This window comes from Limulus polyphemus, unplaced genomic scaffold, assembly GCF_000517525.1.
Source record: "Limulus polyphemus unplaced genomic scaffold, Limulus_polyphemus-2.1.2 Scaffold1595, whole genome shotgun sequence".
NCBI lineage: Eukaryota > Metazoa > Arthropoda > Merostomata > Xiphosura > Limulidae > Limulus > Limulus polyphemus.
The window spans coordinates 140,954-153,843 of NW_013667205.1; the positions used below are offsets into that span (position 1 = coordinate 140,954).

Consider the following 12,890-nt stretch of genomic DNA (forward strand, 5'->3'; position numbering starts at 1 on the left):
TTATTAATTTGATGGCTCCAACATTCTAACCAATCCTTTTTTTTTAAAACAAAGTTAGTCAGCCTAAGCAGAAGTTATTATTATTAATTTGATGGCTCCAACATTCTAACCAATCCTTTTTTTTAAAACAAAGTTAGTCAGCCTAAGCAGAAGTTATTATTATTAATTTGATGGCTCCAACATTCTAACCAATCCTTTTTTTTAAAACAAAGTTAGTCAGCTTAAGAATTCCAAGCCATAAAAGTTAGGAAGGATTTGAGTCATTTTTAAAATATAAGTCCATTTACCAATTTCGTTACTTACAGAGTGTAATATTTTAAATGTTTCACTTTAAATACCAAAAGAAGACAAAGTATTAAAAACCAATAGGCTTAAAATTTGTGATAAAAATTACGTAAGCTACAGTCCTTTTTTTCATATTAAATGGAAAATGGGTTTTAAAAAAGAAATACGTGCAATTTACGTGATTTTTATCACACATTTTATGATAAACAACGAACTCTCGTTTTCTCTAGCAAAACACCAAGATTTTTATATTGTACCATTTAGGGCAGTTCAAAGCTATTTTAATTTCTTAATATGCTAATAAGCTTAATAAAAACACCAATAATCCTATCTTGTTTTTTTCTCTCGTTTTTTTTTCATAAAAGGCCATTAGATAAAATTTCTTATAAGTAAAAAAAACAACAACATTTGATTTGAACATTTTGGACAGTTAGGATAACGATTAGATCTAAAAATTCTCGTTTTAACACTTCCGGCCTACACATTTCTTTTCGATGTAACGGCTAACGATTAAAATTTTGTTGTACTTATTTTACACGCTCTCGTTCTCAGCGTTGTTAACAGAGGCGCCCGTGTACAGTTACATTTGTCTCATTCCAAGTTTGATGAATGAGTTCTCCCAGTGGGTTAACTCTCGCTGTCGCCCACTATCACAGTTATTAGCATCTGATAACTATTTCTCACGAGTCCTTCCTACACATAAGTTACTGTGTTTTAAAAAATATGACATATTTATGGACGTAGCAGTAACTTTAACCATGTTTCTCTGTCAAAATTGAAGACATAATTAAAGCCTATTGACTGTTTTGAGTAGTTCTTTAATTACACTTTCCCGTGAAAGAAATCTTGGAAACACTACGGTACTACAAGCGTGAAGAGTGTAATTCTGTTCCCAAAATTTTACTACGCAAGCGTAACATGTAATATTTTGTAATTACTTTACTACCTTTATATCTATTACAACAATTAATTTACGACGTAAATGTAACGCAGAATTTATAAGATTGTTATTGTTTTTTAATAATTAAAATATGATTAGACTTATTTTATAATATCGATAATGCCTTTAATAGCACTCGAACAATTAAGTAATAAACCCAACAATTATAATGTTGGAAAACATCCCGATTCTTATTGGTTGAAGTAACGTAAGAATTAATTTGAATATCCTGTAGATACAAACTTGAATAACATCCACATAGAATATTTTAAAATTATCATTTTAATTTATATATCGTTTAGTAACTCAAAAAAAAAATGTTTGCTAAGTTGTTGTTGTTTTTTTAATTGACGAATACAGTACAATGAAAGCAGTATAAAGTTATTAAAAGCTGTGGTTGTCTTTACTGTCGTACACACCTTAGTTGCTTGTATGTTTGTTTCAGGGCAAAGCCACACAATAGGTTATCTGTGATCTGTATACTGTAAGCAATTGAACTCCGAATTTTACCGTTGTAAGTCCGTAAATAAAATGCACGTTCTTTATTCGCCCGTATTTAATGTTACGTGTGATACTCATGTGTATACATTCAAGAACATTCTGTTGTGACTAATTAGCAAAATGCTGTTGACTTGAGCAAAACAAATCATTATTTAACAGTCACCGTCCCAAGCAGGTTAACAGTCAGTCTTTATATTAACATAAAATTTGTGGTTAATCAAACATACCTAATAAACACGGTAATAAATAAACAACAGTAACACTAACAGTTCGATCAGAAATTTAATGCGGATCTTCAACTATAGCAAAAAGTTCAAAGAGAGACAACTATTAACAATCAAATTTTTTTCAACATTAAAATGTTAGCTTATATTTTGCGTTTCATATTTATTTTACCACAACAATTTTCCTACGTCCTGTACTCTTGGTATTCAGTACATATTACTGAAGCAATGCAGTAGCTAAACGTACTCCTCATCTGTGCTCCACCATAATGACCTACACCTGCACGGAGGAGCAGCTACATATAATGTTTTGATGGTGGTGGTGGTGTGTGTGTGTGTGTTTTTTAATACAACTTTTGCGTAAGTAAGGCCCAGTATACAAATAAAAAATCAAATTTTCATTGTGAGTAACATTTAATGTTTGGTTTCTATTCAAGCATTATCAAACTGTTTCTGCCACTGCTTGGATGCCGCATGATGAAGCCTTGAAGGTTTGGAATTATCTTCGACTTCCTTGACTAGCGAACGAACCTTCGACCTCATCTTCAACCATGACATCTAGCCACAGTTCTTCACATTTGGAAAAATACAATCGCAGTAGAACTGTTCGCCTCTCTGTCTCCGGAGTCAAAATCGTCATCGCTTCACTAATCATCAAGCAAAGTGGGTGCAGAACAGAGGATTCTTGAGAGTGACTTACACATCGCAGTCATAATAAAATACTCACATTCGTTAATTGCAGCTAGCACAAGCCTCACAAACGGTGGTCCGTTCACGTACATACACCAACACAGTGAATGTCACCGTAAATTTGTTACAGTGGTGATTTTTTAAGAGTTCTCAGAAGTTGTTTTCCACGCATTTCAGCAAGTGTGAAGGTTTTTTGGGCACTTTAGTTTTAATTCTTTCTACAATTTCGTGTATAGTAGATCTTGCGTGACAAGCCACTTCGATTATTTCACATTTTGTGTTTGTATACTTTCAGTAGCCTATTTGTCTGTCCATAATTATCACCGTTACGGCTTTTCGTCACCTCAGTCATACTACGACGTCACTATTCTACACGTATTTTGTGTATATTATATTCACATTGTTCCCTTGTAGCGAATACTGGGGATCGTGTCTTACGTTCGAGAAATGTTTAATACTTTTAACATGAGAGTGTAGGTAAATCACCTTTGAATCATATAATTAACGTGGGACCAATAACTTGTATTAAATCTAACCGAAAGCGACGTAATTCAAAGTTGATTTGATGGAACATAATATAACTTACATTTTAAATTTATATTTATTTTGTTTGTTTGAAGTTAAGCACAAAGCTACACAAAGGGCTATCTATGCTCTGCCCATAAGGTACCGTTGTGCCACGGGGGAGAGGGGGGTGCTATTTATCTTGCCGAAACTACGTGAAAAACGTTTAATCGTCTTTTGTTATTTCAGACTAAAAAAAATATTCATGTAATCAATCTTTCTTTTTTTTTTTTTTACTAAAAACTGTCACAGATTTAATTTCATTCTCATCAAGAATTTTACACGGATTTTAAATCGATAAATGCGATACGTCAATATCAGTGAGTATAATAAATTCTGGTTATCTTAATTAACTTCGGGAAAAGACCCTCTATTCGATTCGTTTTTTAATCAACATCTTGGTTTGGAGTATTTGCAGCTTACAAAAAGTTACACGTGTTATCTTAAACTCCCACTGTTTCATCAGGTAATTCTCGTCGTTTTTACTCATGTCAACATCTGACAGTAAGAATTCATTGATTTTCATAAAGTCGGTGATATAAAATGAGTTGTCCCCACCTCCCCCTCGAGCTCTCTACATTGTTCTGGTGTAAACGTTTTTTTTTTTACAAGCTGGCGGAGCACGACTATATTACTTATTCTTATCATCGGATATTAGTATTAGGCCTATTATATTTTTAAACACTAAACTCTGTATCTAGTCCCTTAGGAATTTTCAAGAATTGGAAGAGTGTATAATAATAGTATTCTAGCCAAATTGTATTCGTCATATCTATTGCTATTGGTTGTATATAAATAGTGTTCCGACCACTGCTGGGTTTGTTGTATCCCAACGGCTAAGCACAAAGCTACGCAATGGACTATCTGTGCTCTGCCCACCACGGGTATCGAAATCCGGTTTCTAGCGTTGTAAGTCGCAGACATGTCGCTGTGCCAGTGGGGGGGGGGGGGCGTTGGCAATGGATATTCCGAATATAGTGTGGTTGGAGTAATATTACTATACATTCTTCTAATTCTTGAAAATCCATAATGGACTACATATAGAATGTAGTGTTTAAAATATAATAGGATACTAATGTCTTATAACAAACAGAATTAACGTCTCTACATTGTTTAGTGTGTATATTTAGATGTATATATACAAGGATATGTTATACATATATATGTTTCTCACACCAAAAGATATAAAGCTCTAGATCAGTTTAATGCTATGTTTCTCACACCAAAAAAATATAAAGCTCTAGATCAGTTTAATGCTATGTTTCTCACACCAAAACACATAAAGCTCTAGATCAGTTTAATGCTATATTTCTCACACCAAAACATATAAAGCTCTAGATCAGTTTAATACTATGTTTCTCACACCAAAACATATATATAGCTCTTCATCAGTTTAATGCTATGCCATGTTTCTCACACCAAAACACATAAAGCTCTAGATCAGTTTAATGCTATGTATCTCACACCAAAACATATAAATCTTTAGATCAGTTTAATGCTATGTATCTCACACCAAAACATATAAATCTTTAGATCAGTTTAATGCTATGTTTCTCAAACCAAAAGATACAAAGCTCTAGATCAGTTTAATGCTATGTTTCTCAAACCAAAAGATACAAAGCTCTAGATCTGTTTAATACTATGTTTTTCACACCAAAACATATAAAGCTCTAGATCAGTTTCATGCTATGTTTCTCACACCAAAACATATAAAGCTCTAGATCAGTTTAATGCTATGTTTCTCACACCAAAACACATAAAGCTCTACATCAGTTTAATGCCATGTTTGTCACACCAAAACATATAAAGCTCTAGATCAGTTTAATGCTATGTTTCTCACACCAAAACATATGAATCTCTAGATCAGTTTAATGCTATGTTTCTCACACCAAAACACATAAAGCTCTAGATCAGTTTAATGCTATGTTTCTCAAACCAAAACATACAAAGCTCTAGATCAGTTTAATGCTATGTTTCTCAAACCAAAAGATACAAAGCTCTAGATCTGTTTAATACTATGTTTTTCACACCAAAACATATAAAGCTCTAGATGAGTTTCATGCTATGTTTCTCACACCAAAACATATAAAGCTCTAGATCAGTTTAATGCTATGTTTCTCACGCCAAAAGATACAAAGCTCTAGATCTGTTTAATGCTATGTTTCTCACACCAAAAGATACAAAGCTCTAGATCTGTTTAATGCTATGTTTCTCACGCCAAAAGATACAAAGCTCTAGATCTGTTTAATGATACAATGTGGCCCAATGAGAGCTGAAAGACTCAGCTGTTCATTATACGGATTCCCAGTCTGAGCCAGTATCTTTCATACTGCAGTTTATAATACCTCAAGTTGAAGAGAACCGAAATGAATTAGCTAGCCGGTAGACTAGAAAGTTCTGTACATGAACAAAAATATGTAATATACACGTCATTTCTTACTTCTTGTCTGTTGACGGTTGATATAGCGCACACTTCACAAACGGCACGAATTCATTATTTAGTGAGAAGATATATTTCATATTATAATACATACTACAAAAGGATACCGAGTGATAGATCCAGATGGAAGAGATATACGTCCTTAACCACTCTTTCGAAGTGAAAGAGTAGAGAAATTGCACAGTTTTACAAATTATCATGAAAACAGTGAGGAAAAGGGTATAAAAGACATATACAAAGTGAATACTATCCATTTAACATGAACCTGAGTATAGTCACCTGTTGATAGTTTACATTATGATTGGTTGTCATTCAACCAATCAGAAAGTGCCATGTCATAATAAAGCTTATAAAAGCACAGGCTGATATATTTTGCCCAGTATTAACTGTAACGTGAATTTCTTCGTGGGTTACAGGGCTGAATTACCATATGACAAGTGTGTAGAAACCAAATTTTGGGTTAGTAAAGAATACTTTATGTTTTAGTACGAGCTGTATGCAATATTCTGAAAAGAGTAACTCGAAACTGACGATATTAAGACTTGAAATGGTCGAGGTAGAAAACCGAAACTTCCCTTAAGTGATATCCGATTTCTCAAAGTATGTTGTTTATTGTGCATAAGGCGATTGATTACAAATATTGCCAACGATATTTCTGTACATACAGGTTTGAAGTTTACCTCAAGAACAGTAGGAAGTGGTTTCCATGGTCGTGTAGCTGCTCAAAAAATATGCTGTTCAGAAGAAATAATCAAACCAAATAGTGGACATCAGACCATAAACAGCTGAATGAGCAGGTGGCGCTGTATGCTCTTTACCGACAAATCATATTTAAAATTGTTCGACAACAATCAACGACAGTCCTGATATAAACATTTTTAGGCTTATGTAAAAAGTAAGAAGGTCAAACGATAACCGTTTGGTTTGAATTTCGCGCAAAGCTACACGAGTGCTATCTGCACTAGCCGTCCCTAATTTAGCAGCGTAAGACTAGAGAGAAGGCAGCTAGTCATCACTGCCCACCAACAACTCTTTTACCAACAAATAGTGGGATTGACCGTCACATTATAACGCCCCCACGGCTGAAAGGGCGAGCATGTTTGGTGGGACGGGGATTGCGAGTCAAGTGCCCTAACCAATTGGCCATGCCAGGCCCAAAAGATAGTCGACCAAATAATTTAGATATTTGACACACTATTCTACAATTCATACTTTGAAAAACTGTATGGCAGCATAAAAACAAGGCGTAATGTTTTGCATAATTCGATGAACTCACAAAATACTAAGGCACTTTAGTTTTTTCTCCTCTCTGTATTGTCAGTGATATTGTTTTGTACCATTAATAAGTTAACCATATAGCTTGATTACTCTTTGTTTGTGACTCCTATATATGTATTGTTTGTTTGTTGCTATAATTATTTCCATTACAGTGCATACAGATATTATGGAAAAATTAATAACCTTGTAACATGTGCATGTATAATGTTACATAATTAAACATCTAATGTATATGTAGTTAATAAAAAGGTTTAATGACCTTCTGACAAGTCTATACATGCACAGCAAGTTAATATACTATATATTTCTGTCTTCTTTTAATATAGTAGTGTATTCTGAATTTATTCTTTTTTTCTGTGTATGTACAGCTTTTACATAACAAAGCCATTAAGTTAATGCGGCCCCGTCCCACCAAACATGCTTGCCCTTTCAGCCGTGGGGGCGTTATAATGTGACGGTCAATCCCACTATTCTTTCGTAAAAGAGTAGCCCAAGAGTTGGCGGTGGGTGGTGATGACTAGCTACCTTCCCTCTAGTCTTACGCTGCTAAATTAGGGACGGCCAGCGCAGATAGCCCTCGTGTAGCTTTGCGTGAAATTCAAAACAAACAAACAAACAAACTTCATAGCTGCCATTGTTCCTTTGTCATTCTTATGTGGATAATACCAGTTCTGACCAAGGAGGAATTATTACTGCAATACTACACACTGTGAAAAGATGTCAACAGTAGTATCCTTCAATGGTAGTTCAAGTGATACCTAGAGGTTAAGGTCTTATTTATGTTCAAATAAGAATCGTTAGTCACGTGGGTAGCAGCAGAGTCAGTTGCTCAGGGTAAACACAACATTTCTTATGAACTAACGAATGTTGGGTTTAAACAGTCTGTAATAGGATCTTGAAGGAGAAGTGTATTGTTTATTTGTTTCCACAATTATTTCCATTACTATTATATGTGAACAATATTTACATCAATATTCATGCTTTCGAACGTCATAACAAATGTAACTATCAAAGTTATTACAATAACGGATTTTGTTTTTTTGTTTTTAAGAACCTCATTCAAATTCTAAGAAAATTAAAAAATTCTTACTAGTATGTCGCCAAAACATTTCGAAATCATATTCCCACCTATTTTCCTGAAGTTGAAGTTTAATTTGCGCAGTTGTATTTGTTTCCCTTTCTTATATTAACAAATAATTAAAACTTTTGAAGTTATTTATAGTATTATTACTCACGGTAGCGATGGCTTAGTATTCCTGGACCACCTGGAATCACACCTCCCGATCCTGAACCAACAGCACTCGGGATTCCTGGGCCTGAGATTCCAGGACCGGGAATTCTTGGACCTGGATGTATACCATGGGTAATTGGACCTTGACGTATACCAGGACTAATTGGACCTGGTCTACCCGTAGTTCCACAATGGGCAGCAGTATGACCGTTGTTACAATAACACACATTAGGCCTAATGCAACGACCATCACCACAAGAGTGAATGCATATTGCTGGAAGACAAACACACAGAAAGAAATACGTGTAATTGATATAAATTCTTAAAAAACAACAACAAGAAGCTATACGTATATGTGATTTATCTATCAATTTATACATGTGTGTGTGTGTGATCTATCTATATACTATTTCTGTTCAGTAACATTTCATATTTTTCATTTATAGCAAAGTTATTAAGAATATTTGCTTTTGTCCATAATTCTAAACTACTGACCAGACGGGAGCTAACCAATCATTACATCATATAACCCATTATCCACGCCGTTAAGGGTTTGACTGTCACTCTTATAACGCATTTAAAGCTTAATGTATGGGAATATTTTGTAGTATCGCACGGATTTGAAGCCGGCTCACCAGCTCCGAAATTCATGGCTCTCCCACGGAGCTAACCCGCGCCCTATTCATACTACAGTCAAGTTAATGCGATTATGGCTAGTGGGTAGTAACTCTTGAGAAACATCACGTGTTTTGACACAACTAGATTTTCAACAAACAATGGTTACTTTACGTTTTGTCTATGGAATTTCACAAACACTATTTCAATAGCGTGATTAGAAAAACAAAACAGAAATTATCTGCTTTATGATATTCAAATAAGATAGCTGATATGAATTACAAATATTTCTTTACCTAATGACATTTTATAGATAGATACTTACGAATTATACACATTAAGGTACCATGGGTAAGCATCCATCCTGGACAACACGTCGTTCCTTGATCTCCTTTACATAAGTTAGGCCTGGAATTCGAAATTCAAACAAAATCCATCAAAACAACGTTTATATTTTATTTATTTGTATATCTGTAGATTTAGATGTAAAATAACACAAAAGGATCTTCTATCATCTATTATACTCGTATAAAAAAATAGAAGTTCAACATCAGCTTGGATTTATCCATTAATAATTCCTTCTTCAACAGCTGACAATTGGCATTTTTTGTTTATACAAGTGGTTAGCGTGACCAGATTTTCAATCCAAGAAATCATTGTTCACGTTCCGCCGCAAAAATGTACACTTTGAGGCCATCGTTAAGCTATGAAAAAAACGATGGAATCCCACTGTTCTGTCAGAAAAAGAGTATCCCAAAAGTTGGCGGAGGGCGATGTTAACTAGCTGCCTCCCTTCTAGTATTATGGAAGATTTTGCACAGATAGCCCTCGTGTAGCTTTGCGCGAAACTTCTGGGAGAAACAAACCAACAAATCTTTATATAGTTCTTACATTTTCATCTCAACGTTTTAATCATTCAAAATCCCCCCCCCCCTCCCGTTTTACAGGATCTACCGATTTAGTCTTTAATATAACACTTTCAAATAAACGACATCTTAATACTCTCCGGTTACTCCTTTGTAGTGGGCTAATTTTATCTCTTCAAGAGAAGCGAATTCAAGTTTGTTATATCCAACTTTCTGTAATAAAGAGAGGGAAATATAATTCAATGCTACCGATGCAGACACTAATAAATGAACACTATTTATCAAAAATCGCACATTAAAATTAGCTATGTTTGTATCTTTCTTTATATTTCCGGTAGTAATATGATAGTGTTTATTTGTTTGTTTTCAACACGGAACTGCACAATGGGGACTATCTGTGCTATGCCTAAAAGCCACTACAGGAATCGAACTCCTATTTTTAGCATTGGAAACCTTCAAATTCACCGCCGAGCCACTGAAAGTGAGGCAACAAGATTACGAGGATAGATGTTTCTGAGATAGTGTTCACAGTTAGCATCATCCTTATGGATAATATTTCAAACATCTCTGAGAAGACAACTCATGAAAAATATACACACGTTAAATTTTCCAGTTGTAGCTCGATTTTCGTTCACGATTATAATGATCTTTATATACTTCAACATCAGTAAACAGTTAAACTCCGAGGTTTTACTTCAATCATGGAACAATTACCCACTTTAGAGTCAAAAGACTTCATGTCCATTACTGTTGAAATCATACGTCTTTTCATGGTACATTGGTTAACAGCGCGAAACCACGAACAATTCGGTGACATTATATATAAGTTCTATAATACACTTGGAAAAAGTATATAGAAAATTAAAAGACGTATAGTTGAGCCTTTTAATTAAAACTTACGTTCATAAAATTTGACCATTGTTGAGATTTTGATAATGAACATCAATAAATTATTTGTCGTTTGGTGTCGAAACCAATGTACATCAAGAGTGGGCATTATTGTTCCACCACTATTTGACATTGAAAGAAAATTCCTAAGATTAGAATAAAAAGTAAAACACAAAGAGTCTAATTGTCAGACTAAGTACGCCCCCAGTGGCACAGTAATAGGTCTGCGGACTTACAACGCTAGAAACCGAGTTTTGATACCCGTGGTGAACAGAGCACAGATAGCCCATTGTGTAGCTTTGTGCATAACTACAAACAGACAGAATAAGTACAGCACCGAATCAATATTATGTCAGAATGGTCACGTGCTTTCTCATTTTGCCCTCTGTCTTTTCTGGCAAAATTCCAGATTTTTCAAATTTTCAAACGTGTGTGTGTATGACACTTTTCCTCATAATTGTACATAATTAACAAACATTTTAGGTTGTATTATGTTTATAAAAAAGAAGTAAAAGTAATTTATGTTATGAAATGCTTTAATTTTCTAATATTAAAACCACTGTTTTGTTAGCCCACAATGATTGTGTTGGTTTTTAACTTGAGCTTGTATTCATTCAAACACCTGACGTGTCCACACAACTCAAGTTGTGTTTTTTTTGGTGAATAATTTTACTGAAAACTTCATTTGTCTCACCTTTTCTATTTTTCCCCAACATAGAGTTTCTTGATAATAAAAATCAGAACAAATAAATCTACACAATGTCTGACATTCGAAAAAAGGAAAATTGTTAAAACGTAAATAAAACTTGCATAGACATATTACAGTGGTCGTGATTTCATTTCTTTGTCGTAACTTCGTTAAACGGTTCAACATCTTTATCTACACATACGAATAACTTAACATTCACAAAATATTTCCGTTTTTTATTTCTAACCATGTTTTACTTACAACTTCTTTGAAGCCCCTTTTTGATCTTTTAATACCATGAGTTTCAACGTTTCGTTGGTAGAAAACTTCGTAATACCTGAACAAAATTGAATGCTTTTATACGGAACATATAAACATAGATAAAATGATTGAATAGGAGGGGGAAATTGATCGAAATTTCGGCCAAAAGACCTTCGTTGGCGATCTTTTTGATATAAATATTGTTACGTTTCTGCGGAAGTCACGTGACTCTGGTAACAATATAAAGTGATCGCGCCATCTAACACAAAATGACGATATAAAGGTAAAATGTAACAAGAAGATACGCGTTTGTTGATTATATTACTAGAGATTTTTAAATACTTGGTAAACTGATGCGTATTCATCCTCACATGAAATTATTCGTATTTCCATTCAACAAAATAGATCGGTAACTTCCGGAATTCTAAGATCAAGTCAACAACTTTGGTTGTACACAATTAAAATCCGTGTCCCTTTTTCGGTTTGTTTGTTTGAAGTTAAACACAGTCTGTTTTTGAATTTCGCGCAAAGCTACACGAGGGCTATCTGCGCTAGCCATCACTAATTTAGCAGTGTAAGACTAGAGGGAAGGCAGCTAGTCATCACCACCCACCGCCAACTCTTGGGCTACTCTTTTACCAACGAATAGTGGGATTGGCCGTCACATTATAACACTTCCATGGCTGAAAGGGCGAGCATGTTTGGTGTGACGGGGATTCGAACCCGCGACCCTCAGATTGCGAGTCGAGCGCCCTAACCACCTGACCATGCCGGGCCCCAGATAAATGGAATCCCCGCTGGGTCCAACGATAGCCAATAGTTTTATACGCTATCATATAATGAAGTAAATTAAACTGGTAATGTATTAGGCCAACATATTGTTACGACAGCGGAAATCACGTGACTCTAGTAACACATAATGAGTTCTAGAAAGATCGGGGAACATCAGTATTTGCTAGGCGCCCTCTATTCTTGTATATAAGTGCGCCAGACAATGAACAGAGATGAATAATTGCAGATTGAAGAGATAGAGACGGACAAGTGAGTCAAGCGCGGTAGTAAAGTGCGTGAATAGTTCATTGTGAATTATAGCGTGTGTTTGAGTTAAAGTGACTGTGGAAATTAAGTGTATTGCAAAGTTGAATTGAGAAATAATAAACTAGTTTTATTTAAGAAAGGACTTGTATCGCTGAAGTTTCTGGGAAAGAATTTCTACGGAAAATTAACAAACGAACACAGACTTAACAATATTGTTGCGTCAGCGAGTCACATGACTACAGTGACGCCACCTTTCTAGAACTATCCTGTACTTTGGCGAATGCTCTAGTATTTACTAGATAGGGTAGGCTGGTATATATAAGAGGGGGAAAACGTGACGCGGGAGGAGAAGGTAATGGTGTGTATAGATAGTGAGCAATT

At 34.8% G+C, this 12,890-nt stretch overlaps 1 protein-coding gene across 1 annotated transcript in view; it reads right to left on the bottom strand.

Moving 5' to 3' along the window:
• The window catches only part of LOC106464239 (fibrillin-1-like), a 145,626-nt gene that overhangs the window by 115,872 nt on the left and 16,864 nt on the right, over positions 1–12,890 (bottom strand). The window contains exons 2-3 of the mRNA XM_022391951.1: positions 9,094–9,176; positions 8,158–8,427 (exon numbers count right to left, since the gene is read on the bottom strand). Of these exons, the coding sequence (XP_022247659.1) occupies positions 8,158–8,427; positions 9,094–9,176 (353 nt within the window). The remainder of the gene's footprint in view (positions 1–8,157; positions 8,428–9,093; positions 9,177–12,890) is intronic.